Source organism: Herpailurus yagouaroundi, unplaced genomic scaffold (assembly GCF_014898765.1).
Source record: "Herpailurus yagouaroundi ecotype Mexico unplaced genomic scaffold, PumYag 205, whole genome shotgun sequence".
NCBI lineage: Eukaryota > Metazoa > Chordata > Mammalia > Carnivora > Felidae > Herpailurus > Herpailurus yagouaroundi.
In genome coordinates, this window is record NW_024412436.1 from 15,599,746 (window position 1) to 15,620,396 (window position 20,651).

General features: G+C 47.8%; 1 protein-coding gene and 1 long non-coding RNA gene across 5 annotated transcripts in view; one reads left to right on the plus strand and one right to left on the minus strand.

The window, feature by feature from the left end:
* The window catches only part of DISP1 (dispatched RND transporter family member 1), a 181,225-nt gene extending 169,934 nt beyond the window's left edge, over positions 1–11,291 (minus strand). For all 3 annotated transcript variants that reach the window (XM_040451982.1, XM_040451981.1, XM_040451980.1), the window contains exon 1: positions 10,837–11,291. In XM_040451982.1, coding sequence (XP_040307916.1) covers positions 10,837–11,287 — 451 coding nt within the window. In that variant the 5' untranslated portion in view covers positions 11,288–11,291. The remainder of the gene's footprint in view (positions 1–10,836) is intronic.
* On the plus strand, positions 11,023–20,268 carry LOC121015199 (uncharacterized). Of its 2 annotated transcripts, none has more exons than XR_005783690.1 (2): positions 11,023–11,145; positions 20,004–20,268. It is a non-coding gene; the product is annotated as an uncharacterized LOC121015199 (long non-coding RNA). The 2 variants fall into 2 exon arrangements; XR_005783689.1 differs by lacking the exon at positions 11,023–11,145 and adding an exon at positions 17,881–18,231.
* The last annotated feature ends 383 nt before the right edge of the window (positions 20,269–20,651 follow it).

Sequence of the window (20,651 nt, forward strand, 5' to 3'; positions counted from 1 at the left end):
TCCATAGGAGGGGAAAGAACAGTGACGTTCCCTACATGGAATTTTCAAGCTCCAGAGCTGATTTCACAAGATTGTGAGATGCAATTTTTTTCTCACTGTCCTGGCTTTGAAAGTATTTCCTAACTACCAGTTCGTATATCACCATTGTGAGGAAATCAACGATCAGCCCAATCCCAAAGCTGAAGAGCCACACGAAACTGGCACAGACCTTGGACTACTTAGTGATATCTGCAAATTCAAGCCGAGAATTCTGCTCCAAGTTTTACTGTTGATCTGTCTCGTGACTAGTCTTCAGTGCTACATGGACACAGAAAAGACTTCAGAATCACTACACACAGAAAACTACTAAAGATCTAAGAATCACATACTTAGTAATCAATTCACACACTGGTGTCCTTCAAAAAACATTCCTGATACGTGGTATATCTAGAAACTTTTCCTGTAAAGAGGCCAGCAGTATTCAGGCTTTGCAGGCCAAAACATCTCCACGGCAACTACCTGACTCTGCCACTGTAGCCCCAAAGCAGCCAATGACAATATATAAATGAATGAACAGAACTGTGTTCTAATAAAACTTTATCTACTACAACAGGACATATTTAGCCTGAGGGGTGCAGTCTCCTGACCCCTGACTTAACTCAGGCAATCACAGAGCCAGAAAAAACCCTGAAGACCATATGGTACCATACCCCACTCGATGTCAAGATACCCATAACAATATCCCCAACAAAGAGAGATCTGGTCTCTGTTTAAGTCCCAGTGACCATTCTGCGCAGAACGGTTACCATAATCAGACTCTTCTCCAAGCTGGACAGTGTTCCTCAATGAGGACAGCAAGATTTTTGGACAGGATATTTTCCCATTGTGTACAGCTGTCCAAAGCATCCCTGGTTCCCAAATCTTAAGTGCTAACTACACACACCTACACCCATCACTGTGACAACCAAAACCCTCTCCAGCATCTTTCCAAAGCCCCTGGGGGGGGAGGTGTCAGGATCCACTGAACAGAGGCAGAATACACGGCAAGTCCTACCCAGACGTCTTCATTCTATCCATGGCAGGTATGACTAATAAATCACAATATTCTTTAATACTGACGCTGGACTTTGTCTTTTTTTTGTTTTTAAGAGAGAGCATGCGCAAGTGGGGGACAGGGACAGAGGAAGACAGAGAGAATCCCAGCACAAAGCCCGACTCAGGACTCAATCCTACGACCCCAGGGTCATGACCTGAGCCAAAATCAAGAGTCTGACGCTCAACCGACTCAGCCACCCAGGTGTCCCTCTGCGTTTTTAACAACCCACCAGAAATACATGTGGATGGAAAGCATGTCTAAATTACCTAAGACTCGAGTGTAACACCACGTAACATAAAAATACAAATTATCTTGGGGTGCCTGGGTGGCTCAGTCAGTTACATGTCCGACTTCAGCTCAGGTCGTGATCTCACAGTCCGTGGGTTCGAGCCCCCCGATCAGACTCTGTGCTGACAGCTCAGAGCCTAGAGCCTGCTTCAGATCCTGTGTCTCCCTCTCTCCACTGCTCATGCTCTGTCTCTGTCTCAAAAATAAATAAAAACATTAAAAAAAATACGAACTATCTTTTTCACACTTTTAATAATCACCAAATTTTCCCAAAATAAAACTGCTTTGAAGCCAAGGCAAGACCATACCTAACTATTCTCTGCATTTTACCAAATTATCCGCCATTTTGGAAAATCACCTCAATGGCAGCACACACGTTAAGTACAATCCACCCGCACAAGTGTGCATTTGTAACCATCTCATCCACAGTAATTCTAGACACAGACACAAAACGCTGACCATCTGGAATGTATCGAACACATGCATATTAAAAATATTTTAAATCATTTTTTAATGATTTTATTTTTATTCCTCCTTTATATCATAGTTAGAAATTGTGTTCATTTCTTTGCCATCAGATTTGTAAGTAGTTACAGTATGCCTATGAATTCATTTCAGGATGGTAAAGGAGGAACTGTAAAATACCTGTTATAAAAATAGTGTTGGATCTGACAGGTTAAAAATCACTGGTCTAAAGATACCTGTTTAGCCAAATTCCCCGAACACAGACAGCACTCTTGTCCACACTCTGGACACAGATGTAATGCATTTGTTCAAAAGCAGCTGTCACTGGCCCTCCGAAGCCATTTCACAGAAACAGAGATCTCACAACAGAGGGGCAGTTCCCGTGTCCCCTGTCCTCTGTGGTATGACAGATACAAGAAAGGGCTGTGCAAACCAAGTGCCTAGGACATCTAAGCCCTCCAGCACACTGTGTCTGTCTGTGCAACTACTCGCACCTGCTGGTGAAGGCATCCGGCAGTGATTACGTGTCAATGAAAGAACCCAGCCGTCACTGAGGCAACTGCCCCTGTGCACCAGACACAGACTCTCCTAATGAGCCCATTTTCCACATTAAATTGTGCTACTGGGATTTGTCCCTGGCTTTACACAGGGCAGGCTCTAGAACAGCATCCACCAGGACACTTACCCACACCCTCTGGTGTGATAACCACGGCCACATGTGGCATCTGGGCACGTGCAGTGAGGTTCCGTGTGGCCACCTGTGACTGGTCACGACTGGACCGGACAGCTCCAGAATATCAGAGCTAGAAAGGGGCCCGGAGGCCACAGATCACAGCCATGTCTAGCTTCAGAAAAGGACTTACCACAGTAGGAACTAAGCAACGGAGGCTGAGAGGGATGTACCTACCCCGTTACCGGAACAGGCCCCTCGCCCGGCCACAGCGCATGAGCAGCACAGCCACTTCTAGAAGCCACGCATCCTGAGCCACTCCTCTGCCGTCCTGTTGCTGACTCAATAAAAACTCAGTTATTTCACGTCTCACTCCCCATATGCCATCTAATACATACAGAATTAATCTCACAACTGACAGACTTTTCTCAAATCTAGACTTAGCTATAAGCCACCGTAATGTTAAAAGTATGGAGATAAAAAACTAAGATTTGAACTAAAGCTTAAAAACGCTGTCTATGAGAGATTACTAGTTTGGGATTTAAAGGTTTCACATTGACTAAAAATGAAAATAATCTCTACATACAATCTATGTCGATCTCCACATAACCCATAGGTATAATTGTATATCTCGATTACAATAATGGACTGAGGCCACTGGCAAGTGTAGTTTCCAAGGACATTTATTATCATTTCCCTCCATAAATCTTTTTTTTAAATCTTTTTTATAGCTCATGGCAGCTGGGTAAGAGTTCATACATAGTTGAAAGATGAACTTCAAGCAAAATCATTAACATAAGAAATGGCAGGTCCCAGAGGCTTTCTTTGAATCAAGGTTTCAACTATTCTAGGTTTAAGTGGTAACATCCAGCCTGGAGGGGTAGGAGAGAGCCAGGTGCCTACGAACACAATTCCAGCAATTGGTCTTCTCTATTCTTTGGAGACATGCGTGTGAAAGTGAGTGGTAGGGAGCGGAAAATCCGACACAACTCTGGGTTGGCCTATAAGTAATTCTTGGGTCTTCCAGGGAATAAGGGTACCAGATCCAGAGAACTATCACTTGTCACCCTTCTCCACGGAAAACCTGGTATAAAATTACCCGTAGGTGATCTGCCGCAAAGCCTCACAAGGAGCATTAGCTACTTAGCTATAATGAAAGCCAGCCCTGACTCAACCAAGCTTTAAGGGATAAGCATTATAAACACAAAAGCTGAAAAGGATAAGTGTGTTAGAAAACGGAACAAAAACAGATCACTACAAGCTGAAATGCTGAGCTTCTGAAACCCAGCCAGGATCAAAGTTAACATGAATAAACGTAAAGTCTTGTAGATGAGTTCAAAAACCAGCTGTACAGGTAGAGGGAGCAGATTAACAGATTTCCCATATAAGTTTGGGAGCTGTGGTTTACCAAATGCTTAATATAAGAGCTAGATGTGTCTGCTTAAATGTTAATGTAATTTTAAACGTCAACAGTATTGAATGTGCAATAATATGACAGTAGGTGTCCACCCTACAGGAAGGAAAAGCCCCCATATTTGCTGCCTTGATCAGACATCTAAAATAGTGTGGACAGGGGCCCCTGGATGGCTCAGTCAGTTAAGTGTCTGACTCTGGTTCAGGTCATGATCTCACAGTTCGTGGGTTCAAGCCCCGCATCGAGCTCTGAGCTGGCAGTTCAGAGCATGGAGCCTGCTTCAGATTCCGTGCCTCCCTCTCTCTCTGTCCCTCCCCCACTTGTTCTCTTTCTCTCTTTCTCTCTCTCTCTCTCTCTCTCTCAAAACTAAGTAAACATTTTAAAAATAAAATAAAATAGTGTAGACAATTAGGGAAGCCATATTTTGAAGATACTGACAACCTAGTGGAGCCAGAATGAGATGATCGGGACAGTAGCACATGTAGGTATTGGCATTATTTAACCTGGAGAAGAGACCGTTATCCTTAAATATATGACAACATTTTACACTGCAAAGAGAAAACAGATTTTCAGTGTTGCTCTGGATGATATAACTAAAACACAAAAACCACAACAGGCAATTTGGACCTGTTATAAGGAAAAGAATAACCCAACAATGAACCAAGGCTGCACCAGAAAGTGAACACCTTGTTACTCTAAGTATTCCTGCAAGGGCCATAAATACTCTGGGAAGGAAAGGGTTATGAGAGTATCCAGATCAGGCAGAAGACTGCATTACATGACTGCTACAGGTTCACGCTAATCCCGCGATGATAGTACTTTAATTGCAGAAAAGAACAATTAAGCTGAGTCAGCAACTTATTTCCCCGGAGACAAGTTAGTTTGGTGACAAGGGAGAAGAAATGAGAAAGCCAAAGGGGCTCCAAGATACATTTAAAAATACCTGATGTATAAGGGCCCAAGAGTTGAGACGCAATTGAACAGATGAGTCCAGATAAAGACCTGGGATTGTACCCCAGGTCCAGCACCTCATTCCAGAAGACATCACCGGGCTGGTCACCTAACCTTCCTGAAGCTCAGGGTTTCTGTCCCTGACATTCAATCCTGCCTAAGGACCAAATGACGATATAAGAAAAGCACTCTGTGAATATTTATACATAAATTACCAGTTATTATTCTACATTAGTCAGACTCTTGTAAGCTTTGCTCACCCCCTTAAAAAAGGGTTATGAAAAACCTAGACTCTTGAAACATCAACCAACATAAAGCTGCGTGAACAGACCAGGGAGGAAGTCCTTTTCAAGCAGGGATCCTAAACGGAAAGTACAGGGATCCTAAAAGTACAAAGACAGTCTTACCCGAGGGGTTAACAAGGCATTTATTACAGAACAGGTTAAGTGTTCCTAAAAAGGATGCTGTTCTGCTTTTTTTTGATAACTAAGGACTACAGATTAAGAGTTGACTTGATAAAGGCCCTTGGAAATGTTGGCCGGATACCTTGCTTACAGAGTTCCCAGCAGTAAAGAAGGTCACTTCTTGGCAGGTGCAGGAACCTCAGGATATCTTGGGGACCTTGTGAAGAGGAATTCACCCAGTCCCACAGGTATTGCAGGCCTGTCTGATGGCAAGTATTTGGCTTGGCTTCTGGCCTGGAGAGGCTACGAAAAGTTCAATCTGGAGATTCCTTATAAAAGGTTCCAGGAAAGCAAACTTTAACAGATCCTCAGGATCAATCGCTATTCTTGCTGAGCTTATGTAAATAATTAGGCCAGGTTTCTTAAGACGTGACTTGTTCTACAAATGCATTGGTCTTGATTTGGCCATCTCTGGAAATGAGGGTTTTTAGAGAGAAAAACTATGTTTCAACAGCGCACAGTTATGGATGTTAAATTCTAGCTCCGACTGCCTTTAAATGTTTGTTGTGTGCCTAACCTACACAACTTGAGGTAAACTTCAGAAAAATTGTCACAGTATTTCATGTACAGACAATCTTCTGTGCTTGTTATTCTGTGGGGATAATAATAAGACCCCGTGGGCATATGATTATTTAAACAACTAGAAAATGGGATGGATTCCCCCCAACCATTGCATGCCAAGACTATTCTCACTGTAGACCCATCGACAGATAAAGACTTTCGTGCTTTATTATGTACTTGAGGCCTGGCTAATTCATCAATCTCTAAATACGCAAACCATATCCTCCCTAAACCTGGTCTGACGGTTACCAGAAACCCACCCCTTTCCAAGACTTGGAGGTGGACTTTACAGATATACAACCAAGCAAAGGATTCAGGTACCTCCTCGTAATAATCTGCGCGTACTGAGGATGGGTCAGAGCCTTCCCGACCAGGACGGAACGAAGTCGTGAGGTGGCCAAAGCTCTTCTACGTGAAATGATGCCTCGGTTTGGTCTGCCCTTAACCATACACAGTGACAACGGGCCTGCATTTGTGGCGGACACTATACAAACCCTGACCACGTCCCTCAACATTACCTGCAACTGCAACACGCATCTTAGCCCTCCGAGAGTACCAACCCCTAGAGCTAAAGGGTGATGCCTACTAAAAAAGATGTTTTTAAAAAAGCATCCAAGGGGGGAATGTTGGGAAAATTAAGTAAAGTTCTGCACCATAAGAGGCCAGGACTAACAGGACTCTAGTTCCTAGCTTAGACACTCCTCTTCCGGGTTCTTCCTCCTGCCCTGCTTGCCTTGGGCGCCAAATTACTACTAGTGCGGAATGCGGAAGTAACGCAGGATAAACTGTCCCCCATGCGGTGCTCAGGGCGCAGATCTCTGGAGAACGATCTCCTCTGAGCGGCAGGTGTGAAAGAAAACTCCGATCCACCAAGAGAAAAAAAAAAAGAAGAGGTGACTTGAATGGACGCAAGCTGACCGCTTATTCTGAGATCAAATGAAAACGTGTTAAGTCACAAGCACAGGCTGACACAGGATGATAAGAGTCTGCAGAGGCTACAGAGGTCTGGAAGTTGAAGCCCACCCGTCGTGGCTGGTCAACATTCGCCACGCTCCAAGGCTCCAAGGAGTGCCGTCAGAGTATCTCCCAAGGTACTTTCCAGCTGGAGCACCGAGCAAACTGGAACCAGTAACTGTTTGTCAGGAAAGAAAGACCAAGTCAATAGTCACTGCCTAGGTCTGAAATGTTCGGTGTTGACTCCAATACTTCTTATCTGTGTGGTCACTAGTTCTTGTGGGAAAGTCTAGAACCTGACAATGCATCACTTCCTGGGTCGGCCCTATCATCTCCGCTTTAACTAAGACGAGGTCACTCGTACACGGTGCTTGGTCTTCTCGTATGCGCAGTGTTCCCGTCAATGTCCACGAAAAATACCAATGCTAAAATAAACCTCAATGTTTGTTTCTTTATTCACATTTCAATCCTTCCCTCAAGCCTCTCCACGATTCCCAATGACCACGTAAACTTTCCAACTTCAAGAGCCTTTGCCAGGTCGTTCTCTCGCAGGCAGGTGGGAGCAGCAGGAGGAATTTCTCTCTCTACGCCCCGCAGGCAATAAAGGAGAGCACTGTCTGTAAGGTATTTTAAAACAATGATAAAGCCAACTACGCCTTTCTTCTTTTTATTACCACCAAGCACTGATAACTGTAAACAACGTGAGATACAACCACTGCAGAAAGCCCCCACCATCACCTCCTAACATCCCCTCCCCCCCATCTCCTACTGGACAGTTTTTCTTTTCATGAGGATCTCAAACTAAAACAAACCAACAAACAAAACTCATAACAAGAACAAAGACTAATGACAATCAGTGTATTTTCTGTAGTATTTGCAACTATCACTTCAATAGAATGGTTCCTGTAGAATATAATGTGATGCCTCGCTCCAAGCAAAAGTAAGTGTAGTCCAGTTATATAATCCAATCATGATTCAGTATTTAAACTGTTTTTCAAACAATAACAACGTAAACAAATGGTTCACAGCCATAACTGCATGTCAGGAGGGCAAAAAATTTGCCAAGAGTTATGGGATCAAGGTCAGCAGAACGAACTAGGCTATACCGACAGCCCTTTTGGCTGAGGCCAATGTCATCTCAGTCACTGAGAGAAAAGGTCTAACTCAGCAGCACAGAAAGGGCGGAAAGTCCTACTAAAAGAAGAGGCTGACGATGCCTCAGCTAATCTTGGTGACAGCCAGCATGCATCACAGGCCCTGCAGCTGGACAGTAGGTCTGCAGATCAACACTGTCCTTTCATCAATACCATCAAACGGCAGGGGGTGCCCTTCTAATGGGGTATACGGGTAACAGAGAGGGGACTATGTAATTATAAGGTTGACAGTCAGGGAGCACAGAGCCCAAAATCCCAATATAGCAAATTACTGCACATATTACAAACAGGTGACTATGGAAAGCAATGTGTAAATACGTGAATATAAAAACAGCCCGGGCCATCGCTGTCTTAGTAGTTCTCCCATCGCACAGCTACGCATTTTGCCATCGCAGAAACAAAAGTAAGTAATAAATCTGTTAAGAATAACGAGTAATTTGCCCAGCCCTATTAAAAGTTCCACTATTGGTTAAAGTGTAAAATGTATCTAAATCCTACAGAACAACACTTGGGTTCATCTACAGAAAACTTAAAATTTTACTCAACGATTAGAACAAAGAAAAATCCCAGAGATTATCCAGAACACACAGCAATCCAATTTCAAATATATCATTCAGACATATAACTAGACAGTTGCCAGAGAGGGCGGGCTCTTGTGTTTCAAAAACAAGCACTTCCTCAGCCGCAAACTAAAGCCTAAAGATCTGCATACTTTCCCAACTGTTTTATCTCCCGAAAACCAAGCGAAAGGGGGAGAAATACATTTCTTAAACCAAGATTTTACAGACAATTCAGAACAAGCCTTATCAGAAAAGGAACACTGTCTAAGTTAAAGAAACAGATTAAATGAAGATATATAGAGAAATCCACACAGCAATCAACACAATAACTATAAAGATCAGGCCATTTTACCATTTTCTAGTTTGAGAAATTACCCACTATAGTTAATTACATGTTGAAGCACTGTTTATTTCTAGACACTGCTCTCCACCTGTAAATATCAGCTATGTTCCTAAATATAAGGAGATTACACCCAACTCAAGTACAGATTTTCAAGTCCATCAAGAGTTCATAAGCGTTACCAACACTGTGATCTGAGATCTGGACGAGGTAGATCTCAACACGGTTAGGTACTGGTGACCACGTGTCATCAGCTTCATTGTGACCATCATGTCACAATGTACATCAAAATGTGTACCACACGGTGCGCCTAGAATACACACAGTTCTTGTCTGTCAATTACACCTGATAAAGCCGGGGGGGGGGGGGGGGTGAGGGATTTACAAGTCAGCAATACACTGAGGCACCAACAAACACAGAACGTTCTAGTTCACTTAGTGCAAGTCAGACCCCCGAAACCTGGTCTCCGGGCGACCTGCACCGACGTAGTCTAGCACCCAAGAGGAGGAAGGCGCTAGGCAGCTGTCCCCTCCAACAGTGACAGCGCGAGGACTGCCCTGCTGGGTGCCCAGTTTGTGGCAAAACCCAATTCGCCTTTTCAGGTCGGAGTCTCTAATTACACCTAAGTGAGAGGCTGTGCGATGTCCTTAGGAAGCGCAGCCAATAAAAATCACATGCAGTGTAGACAATGAGGAGAATACTCAGCATGAGCTGCAGTAATGACAAAGTAAGCCGACACGCCCCTCCCTGGCCACTAGAGAAACCACCTGTGTTTACTGTGAGTGAGACACCATGGTTCCGGGAACACTCAACACAGTCTGTGGCCTTGGGGTAGCCAACCCTAGGAACTGGGTGTAATGGGCCGCACCCACACCTAGACTGTCCTCACTGGGTAAACTGAGTCACTCACCCAAACCCTAGGGTCTGGGTGTAATTCACTCCACCCGCATCTGGAGGGTCCTCACTGAGTAAACGGAGTCACTAACCCGTATCCTAGGGACTGGGTATAGTCCACTGCACCCACACCTAGATTGTCCTCACTGGGTAAACTGAGTCACTAAACCCATATCCTAGGGACTGGGTATAATCCACTGCACCCACACCTAGACTGTCCTCACTGGGTAAACCGAGTCACAAACCTATATCCTAGGGACTGGGTGTAATCCACTCCACCCGCATCTGCAGGGTAAACCGAGTCACTAACCCAAACCCTAGGGACTGGGTGTAACTGGCTGCACCCACACCTAGACTGTCCTCACTGGGTAAACTGATGTCACTCACCCAAACCCTAGGGTCTGGTGTAATCCACTCCACCCGCATCTGGATGGTCCTCACTGGGTAAACCGAGTCACTAACCCGTATCCTAGGGACTGGGTGTAATCGGCTGCACCCACCTGGAGCGTCCTCACTGGGTAAACCGAGTCACTAACGCATAGGGGCTCCAGTACAAGCGCAGGCACAGCTCCCTGCGATCCTCTCCGCAGCTCCAAGCGTGCTGACGAGGTCGCTCGGGGCAGTGGAAGCAGCACAAGCTAAACTCTGGCGCCACGGAGGGTTCCAGAACGAGAACTGCGGTCAGCCTGACAGCACTACGGTCCGCGGGCGCCTGCTGGCTCAGTCGGGGGCGTGGGCGACTGTACGTGGGGCCTGGGGTCCGAGCCCCCGACCGGAGGAAGGGCTGCTAAATTCCTGTGACAAAGAAGTGCAGCCCGAAGGGGACTCGGCTGAAGGGAGACCTCGAGTGTCCCCGGAGCGTCCGATGTCCCTCCAACCCACACACACATCCGGAAGCCAGCACGGACCCGCGGCGAGGCTACGCGGCTGGGCGCCCCGACCCTTCCCACCCGCGCCCCCCGCCCCTCACGGCACCCCTCCCGCGGCCCCGACCATGCTCGGTCGCCCTCCGCCCGCGCGGGGCGCCCCGGTCCCCCCGGCCCTACCCGGTCTCCCCGTCGCGCGGCGGCGGCGGCGTGGCCAAGACGCGTCCACTGAGGAGACCGGCGTCCGGGACGCTCCGGCTCCAACGCGGACCCGGAGCCGGCTTCCGCCTGGCGCCGGAAGGCGTCCGTGCGGGGGACCGGAAGTTCCGCCCCCAGGCCGCGGGCAGAGCCGCGGGTTCCTCGCGGCCGCAGGCTGCTGGGCTGGTGGCGGCGGTGGGGCCCCGCGGGGCCCAGACGCGGAGCTCCGCTTTGCGGGGTGGAAGGTGACGCGAGCGGGCGGGGAGAGGGACCGGCGCTGCGGGACGGGAGGTGCAAGTCCCCCCGCCCCCCTTCTCGGAGAGACGGTCGGGAGCGAGGAGCGCGCGCTGGAGATCGGAGGAGGCGGGAGGGCCTGCGGGAGAGAGGGGCGTCGGAGAGAGCCCGGCCGCACGGGGGAGCCGGGGGGCTGCATCGGGGACGCCAAAACAGTGATCAAGGCCTTTAAGGGGGGACCAGCAGGGCTCTTACCCCTCATATCACCGCATTGGGCGGATCGCCCCAAGCAACCGAAATGCCCGCTGGAACTACTGAGCCCTTAGAAGGGTAATGAGGCTTCGTTACCAGCCACAGGGATGAGGACGGTTACCTCTATGGCTGTTTCGCTTGCTGCTAGTGTTTAATCAATACTTTCTTGCGCGCCAAGTCCCCCCTTTCCTCTTTAGGAAGAAAAGGTATGACAATTTTTTTCTCTCGCTCTCGGGTTATGTTGTGAGAGGTACAGATAGGATTGTCAACAGCAGAGAAGGAAGAATGGACAACATGTAGACAGTCTGCCTACACGGCACGACATCAGCCCCACACCCAGCAGAAGGGTGCAGCTTCCCGCTTGCCCACGTTGGGGAGGTTAGCAGTCGCTTTGCGTGACATCACCAAATCATGTAGTGGAGAGGTGTGTCCTTGAGAGACTAGGAAGAGCGTGTGTGCGCGCGTGTGTTTGTGTGTGTACACACATGCGTGCACCCCCCCCCATCAAGAAGTAGAATGTAACAGGCACTCCGCGAAATGTCATGAAATGTTTCCATATAGCTCACCACGATTGTTTGCTTGTGGTAGAAATACCCCTAATAAATAGAGAGGTCCCCTCAAAGGACCATATACCATGTAAAGTGACCATGTTCCTAGGTGACCAAGTGTCCTGGTTTGCCCAGGACTGAGGGGGATCCCAGGACACTAGAATTTTGGCACTTAAAACACTGGGATGGTCCTAGGAAAAGTGGGACAGGTTGGTCATGTCCCTGTAAAACAGATGAGTCCAGAAATGGACACATCCTCAACCAGGCCCTTCATGGTCTTCCCCACCTCCAGGAATTTAACATATGGCACAGGAAAACACAGAAGGTAGCCCTTAGAACAGTCACATAAATGGCTGTACCCTAAAGAAAAGGTCTTTTAACACCATTTGCTGAGGACCAGGACCTGCCCTGCCTCCTTTGATTACAGGTGATAATCCCTGTGTATTTCCAAAACATTCTTTTGCCTGACGAGCCAGGGAAGGCTTCTGCTTGCAACCGAAGTAAGCTCGAGGAGTGTATGCATAGCACGTCCTTGTTCAAGGGCATCTGTTCCCCGAGCCCCTGCTGAGTGGGCACTGAGCCACATGCTCCAGACTCACTGGCATAGCAAACTGAAGTCGATCTGTCTCAAACCCAAACAGCTGAGAGTCTCTGCAGCATGGGTTTTGGTCACCAATGGAGCTGCAGTTGGTCTCTTTCGTGTTGAGATAGAAATGCCCTGTAAACCTGGAATTAGGTTCTAGGCATGAGCAGGGTGTTGGAGCTGGTGGAACAAAAGCAGGAGATACTAGAGGAAAGAGGGGAGAAGGGAAGACCGAGTTATCGGAGCGGTGTTCCATCTTTGTGCCCAGCTTTCCAGCGTTGGATTTCCAGCCCCTTGTGAGGTCCAGCTCAACTTCCTGTCCTTAAATTCTGAAAATTCTGTGTCCTTCCAGTAAAGTCCCCGTGCTACTCGGGTTAGTTGTAGTCGGTTCCTGTTCCCAGTGAAATGACACCACTCCCTGAGACACTGGTCACCTGCTCACTCTACAGCATCCATCTCTTGTCACCAGAGCTCTGGAGGCAGCATGTCCTTCCAGGCCAAGGACAGGAGGGCCACTGCTGCCTGGTCCCATCAGGAAAACTGCCTCAGTTATCATGGGGCTGGCGGGTGGGGCAAATCGTATAATCAGCATATAAATCTGAAAGGAGACTTGGGAAATGGTCTATTCCAAATTCCTTGTTACGCACAGGGGAGGAAGGGAGTCCACCCGGATGGAGTTCAGTGGTCCCAGAGACAGGACTATTGATCTCCCTCCCAGCGGGCTCCCCAATTTTTCTGGTGTGGAGGGAGTGCGGTACCACCCCCCCCAGACCCCTGTGAGACCCCCTAGTGTGCTGCTGAGCTCCCTCCCACCCGCCACCTGGCCTTCGGCATCAGCCTTTGCAAAATCATGACCACTGTGTAGTTGTATTCAGAACTGGGAGAAAACGTTTTAAGGAAAAATATCTTTTTGTTTAAAAACAAACACTCCTTACTCACCACCTGGCTCTGACAGATAAGTGGGTTAATTAGCAGAGCTAATAAGGTTACTTTAAAAGTTTATTTAAACTTTCTACACTCCCATTCATACCTGGGTGTTTTCCTTATCCTTATTTGTTCATAAACATAAATGGAAACAACCGGCATCACCAAGGGCTGCGGCAGCCGCAGGTCCACAAGTGTGCCTTCCACCGTTTGGACACACACTAATGCAGTCACGTGGCACAGTGAACCGGCCTGCTTGGAGGCAGTCACGGCAGCATGTTCCTTGGAACGCTAACCACTTAGTGTAGAGTTATATTAATTAAAGATTATGTATTGAGTGGTAGTTAAGTTCAGCCAGGGCTCTCCAATTAATAATTCCCAACTGCTGCAAGGCCCCGTAGGCAAGGTACTTTTGTGAAGATCTCAATCTCCTATGATCCAGCAGTATCACTGAACACGAAAGATGACTCCTAACTACGTTTAAGGTGGTGCTTTCTTCCTAAAAGGGTAGCCGCCCCAGAAATGTTTCAGGTTACCCAGAATACTTAAAAATGTAACTTTTGGTATTCTGGTCTAATTCGTTATTGTGGTAAAATATATAAAACATAAAATTTGCCATTTTGGCTACATCCAAACGCACACTGCTGTGGCATTGCTGCATATGCAACGTATACCCATCACTCCCGTCCCTCCCCAGAGCTTTCTCATCTCCCCAGACTGAAACTCAACACCCATGAAACAGCATCTCTCCATTTCCCCCACCTCCCCTAAATCCACTTTCAGGGTAGGTTTGTCCGTGTTGCATCCCATGGAAATATGTTCAACATGGGTTCATATCCTCTGCAAGTAAACACTTGCGAGTAGAAATAACATAGGGTTTGTTCACCTCTTTTCTCTCGTGGAATTCAAGTGAAATGTGATTTCCACAGGGACACGTCGTATAATATCAGATACTTCTATTTCAGACCTCTTTAAGGCCTACACCAGTGAAATTCCACCTGTAAAACGACAGGGAAACTTGGCGTGGTACTCATTAACTGAACAGTTTGTGTGGGTGTGTTCTTTTTTTTTTTTTTCAACCTTTATTTATTTTTGGGACAGAGAGAGACAGAGCATGAATGGGGGAGGGGCAGAGAGACAGGGAGACACAGAATCGGAAACAGGCTCCAGGCTCTGAGCCATCAGCCCAGAGCCTGACGCGGGGCTCGAACTCACAGACCGCGAAATCGTGACCTGGCTGAAGTCGGACGCTTAACCGACTGCGCCACCCAGGCGCCCCTTTGTGTGTGGGTGTGTTCTGAAGGGCTTGTATACGAGTTCGTACCTGCAAATGCCAAACCTTGTTTGTCTTTCTGCAAAACCAGCGAGCAATCCACACACCTGATGGGTGCGCGAGCCTCCCCGTGTTTTCCTCCTAACATCACAGCTAAGCAGAAATTTCGCTCAAGCCAGAGAAAGCTTCACCTGCCAAACCTCAACAGGGGCCGGAAAGCAAGCCTTTCCTCTTGAATACAGGTTTCACTCAAGGCTGGGTAACTGAAATAGACACACAGCACTGCTCCCGACTTGCAAATCTAACCACCAGGTAAATAATAAAATGAATTTTCAGCTCTGAGTCTCGGTGATACAAACTTAATTTCCTATGAAGAAACGAACTACAGGCTGGGAAGGTCAAGGCAAAACTTAACCTGTAAAAACAGTGGATATAAGCCTTAAAGAGAAGGAATACGCCTTCTCTGTAACAGGATCCTGATTAGTTAGTAAGAAGTCACTTCCTGTGCAGGTAGCACACTCTTCAAAACATTTGAAGTCAAGCACAGTACAGGGTGGTTATCTCTGCCTTGAGTAGACGAGGCAGAAGCCTAGAGTTTTTTCTGATTCTTCTGTGTTTCTATCCTGAGACAGACCACGTTGCAAATATTGAGTTGCCAGGTAAAACGCAGAATGTCCAGTAAACTTGGGATGTCCTATTATTTTCAGTACAAATAAGGTAGGGAAGCTGAACAACGGGCTCCATCTGTTTCTCTGTGAGGCCCCACTTACTCGGGCGCCATGTTTCACCTCGTATCTGAGTAAACCGAGAAAGCTATGTTCCCACCCCAAGGGGGAGGGGTAAGAACTTCATCGTTGTCTGTGTTTCGTCCTAGGCCCCCGACGCCTGATAACGTGAGAGACCGGCCCCCAGGCCTGTTCCAGCTCTGTGTCTGTCAAACTCGGCTGACACCCGCCCCCCCGCCCCCCGGCTTCAGTGATTTGTAACACCTGCTGTTCACCTGCCACTTGCTTTCAATTGGACCCCACCCTGGATTCCTGAAAGAACATTTACCCTGGACCCCTTTCCACTATAAACCCCCAACCCCAAGTGGTGGGGAGACTCCCTTCCATCTGAGTCTCCCAGATGCTCTGCCTACTATACTCGCACCACTTGGCGTTATTCGGTAGATTCCGCCCTCGCTGCCTCCTGGCTGGCATCTGGTTTCCATCCCGCATGCAGCCACGGACCCTCTTGGCTGGTTCTGTGGGGTCCCCTCCGGGTCCTGGGACCTGGCCCAGCCACATCACGAGTACATCCCAAACATTGCATGGGACGTAGTTCTAGTAAGAAAGTATTTACTGTTGATCTGAAGTTCAAATTTAACTGAGCATCCTGTGTTTTTATTTACTAAATCTGGCAACCCCGTTGCACATAAGCAATATTCCGTAAACATTTCTAAAAGAAAGATTCCTTAAATACAGCAATACAACTTTTTCCTCCTACAGAAATATGCATAGAACTTTGGACTATCAATATACTGTGTCGACACAGTGCGTCTTTGTACACTTTCCTTGACGTGTTACAATGAGAAACAGAAACAGGAAGCAAGACCACAGATGTGCCAAGGGTATTGTTAAAAATTAAATGGAGGGCGCCTGGGGGGCTCAGCCGGTTGAGCGTCCGACTTCAGCTCAGGCCATGACCTCACCATTCATGGGTTCGAGCCCCGCGTCGGGCTCTGTGCTGACAGCTCGGAGCCCGGAGCCTGCTTCAGATTCTGTGTCTCCCTCTCTCTCTGCCCCTCCCCTGCTCATGCTCTGTCTCTGTCTCAAAAATAAATGAAGACATTTAAAAAGAATTAAATGGACAGTGCGTAGGACTGAATCAGAGAGGCTGAGTTGATGTCCACATGGTTGTGGGGAATAACTTACAGGTGCAGGGGTCTGGGATTTTACCTGAGAACAAAGCAGGAGATGCCGTTGAGCCACAATGCTCGCTTCACCGCAGGTACTTTCAAAGTACTTTTCTGTAGTGGTTTGTTGTTTTTTTTCTTTTCTTTTTTCTTTTCTTGTTTTTTTTTTTTTTTTTTTTTTTTTTTGAGTCGTGTTCTGTATCTTTTACTCTTTTTTCCTCGTGGCAGTCCGGTAGAATTTTCGTATTAGCGGAGTGTGGCCCAAAGAATGTTGGAAGGATCTCTGGCGAACGGAAGACTGGCTCTGCATTTACAAAGAGGGGTGGCCTCCGCTGAGCCCTCCCCCTTCACACCTTCTTCATCGTTCGCTCCAACAAACCCAAGCGCACACGGTTTAGGAGAGCGTGCCGCCGGCCTGGCCAGAAACCTGTGTACCTACAATGTCCAAGGCCTCGATGTGGAGTCGCTGGCAGCTGTCCTGTCCCCAGCCCTGATCCCGCTTTGGCACCTGGGCTCACCTTGTAGATACTGTTCGGGACACACCTCCTGCATTTTCTTCCTGCGGCTGCTCCTTCCTACATGGGAGAGCGATCAGGTATCTCGACAGACACAGCACTTTCCTTATGAGTCTTTTCTTACTAGTTTTATTAGCCTTTTGCCCCACACAACCTTCTTATTCTTCCTCAGCTAAGCATCCCCTCATTCCCGTGTTCATTCAACAGCTATCCGGATGGCATCGACTGCTCTCGGCCCGTGGGGAAACAAGAGACAACAATTCCCACCCAGGAGGATTTTGTGTTCCAAGGGGGGGGGGGGCAAAAAATAAACAGGAAAGCAATAAATGAATATGTGAAATTGTAACATGATGACAAATGTTTATTTGTTATAACGTGACATGCTTATTTTCCACCATGATAAATATTCTAGGGAAAAAATAAGGCAAGATAAAAGAATGGGGGCAGTGGTAGGGTTTCGATTACAATCATCAAGACGGGACTTTGGGGCAGAGGCTTAAAAAAAAGTGAAAACAAAAGGGCTGGGGAAAAGTGTTCCAAGACAGAAGGAACCCCCCGGGCAAAGGCCCCAAGGCGGGTGCAAGAGAGTCAAATTCTGGGCGTTCCAACTCGGAGGCCTGCAGCTCAGGCATGTCTCGGTTCCAGCTCAGACCCAGACTGGACTCTCTTCCAGAATGACTGATTTGCTGGCCTTTCTGTCTCCCCGCCTGAGCCCTGCAGACTCTTCCCCTCTGCACACTGCCCCCCGCCCCCACCGGGGGCATCGGAGGGGTCATGAGGGAAGACTGCAGCCTGGAGGTTGACAGGACTTGCCTCCTCCTCTGTCGCATCACCTGGGGTGACCCTCCGCCTTGGGAATGGCTGTTGGGACGGGTTCCCAGGTTCGACCCTGCTCCCCGGCCTCGTGCTTCACTCGTGTTGCCTGGTTTCCCAGCCATGCCTCCCTTGCCTCCCCAGATGCCCATCGCCCAGGAAACCAACCCCCTGCACAAATTCCTCTTCGTTAGGATAACTGGTGTTGCTTCTTATTCCTGGCTGGAGCTTGACTGATAAAGGGGCCAGAGAGAATTTTCCTGAAGTCACCGACCATGTTTTATCTGTCTCTGATTGCAAGCACTCAGCACAATCCCAGCAGGTGACAGTGCCCAAACAAGGTTTGTTGAACGAATAAGGCAAAAATATCCTCTCTATGCACCAGCTAAGTAAATTGAGACCAGTGCCTGAAGGCGTGACATCCAACCCCAACTTGCTCATTAAGCTCTCAGAAAGCCACCTTCTTCGGCAGAGCAAATGCAAGGTCTCCTTGTGAGCAGCACCCCCTGCCTGAACTCCTATAAAAGAACACCTTTTCTTTTATATTCATGCACTAAGGAAATACCACACCCCACTTTATTTTATTATTTTATTATTTTATTATTTTTTTTAAATTTTTTTTTCAACATTTATTTATTTATGGGACAGAGAGAGATAGAGCATGAACTGGGGAGGGGCAGAGAGAGAGGGAGACACAGAATCGGAAACAGGCTCCAGGCTCCGAGCCATCAGCCCAGAGCCTGACGCGGGGCTCGAACTCCCGGACCGCGAGATCGTGACCTGGCTGAAGTCGGACGCTTAACCGACTGCGCCACCCAGGCGCCCCTATTTTATTTTTTTAGAGAGAGTGTGTGCGAGCCAGGGAGCAGGGCTGCGGGAGAGAGAGAGAGAGAGAGAGAGGATCTCGAGCAGGGTCCACGCTCACCAAGGAGCCCAATTCGGGGCTCCATCCCATGACCCTAGGATCATGACCTGAACCAAAATCAAGAGTCAATGCTCACCCAGGTTCAGTCGACATTCTTTATCAAAGCTTTAATCTATGATGAAGTCATCCTGGAAAACTCAGACTGCTTTGGATCCGGTAACAAGCAGATGAGAGACAGGATTTTGACACAGAATACTTTTTTTAAATGTTTATTTATTTTTGAGAGAGAGAGAGAAAGCACAACAGGAGAGGGGCGGGGGGGGGGCAGGCTCCAGTCTTCGAGCTGTCCGCACAGAGCCTGACGTGAGGCTCCATCCATGAACCGCAAGACCATGACCTGAGCCAAAGTCGAGTGCTAACCTACTGAGCCCAAGATGCCCCCACACAGAATACTTTTGATGCACTTTTACATCTTAGCTCTGTCTCGACACAAGATCCCTTTTTTGGATTGCTATAACATCCTCCAGACTGGATTCCTTGCCACTAGCTTGGGACACACAGCACATTGCTCTCCGGTATTTGTCCAAATCTCTCTTAACTAATTCACACAGCTTCATCACTTACTAGCCGTGTGGCCTCATAATTTGGTTAACCTCTCTGTGCTTTGGTTTCATTATCTTAAAATGGGGACAACGATAGTACCTACCTCATAAAATTGGTATAAGGTCTAAATAAGTTAATGTAGACAAGTACTTAGGACAAAATGAAACACGTGATGGCCATCATTGCTACACTTGAAAACGCTGTTATCCTCATGTTGCTTTGGGGATAAAATGCAATTCTGTAGCAGATATGGGTTTTCCTACTAGGAAACCTCCAGCTATCTTTGTAGACTCACCCTCCACTTTTTCCCTCTCCACTTCTACCCATCATTACCTGTCTCCTCACCCCTCTGACAAAATCTACTTCCTTGCTAGAAGGTTCCGAGGGCTGGCCTTTCTAGCACCACTGTCTTCCCAGTCTTTTCTTTTGAGTGTCTTCATGTGTTTTTCTCGGCACTGGAATGTTCTCCTTCTGCCTCTCCCTCCACCACACATCCCTACTCGACCCTCAAGCCCCTCCCAGATGTGACTCCGTAGAGAGGAAATGACTCATGTCCTCTAGGCCGACGGGAGACTTCATACCTGACGAGTCAATAGCCCCCCTGTGCACCACCTCACACAGTTACATACTTGTCTCTCCTTACAGGAATCTTCCATCCCTGGAAGGCAGGAAATATACCCAAAAAGAGGACTCCGGTGCCTACTATGTGTTCAGTTAACGAACAAGTAAATGAACTGATCGAGTAAGAGCAACTCAGAACAGACAGAGGCGTAGAGACCTTCACCTGCCGCCTTGTTCACCTGCCGCCTTCACCACCTGCTGCCCTTCACCTGCCGCCTGCTCGCTTGACAGTAGGTGAGCCTTTGGGCCAGGTCACTTGTGATGCAAATAAACTCTAATTGGACCCCAATGTTGTCAGTTCATCCTACTACTTTTTAAAAAAGTATGCTAAAAAGGTGTATAAATACACAGCACGTACTAGAAGTTGGTCCTCAAGATGATTAGTTTTGTACAAGTTCACAGCAGGGAAGCTCAATACACTAGTGTTTCACACAAGGGTCGTTCCTCCAAAGGGGTCTGAAAACTGCAAATGTAACCTATTCCTCTTACTACAAAAGTCAAACGCAGAAGAAGAAGGATAAGGTGGTGGGAGAAGAGAGGCGAGTGCTCCAAGTTCAGGCTACGAAAATGCCAGGAGAACCAGAAACAAGAGATAATCAGCAGTGAGGCGCCAGGGGGAGGTGAGTCCGGGGGGAGGTGAGTCCGGGGGAGGTGAGTCCAGGGGGAGGTGAA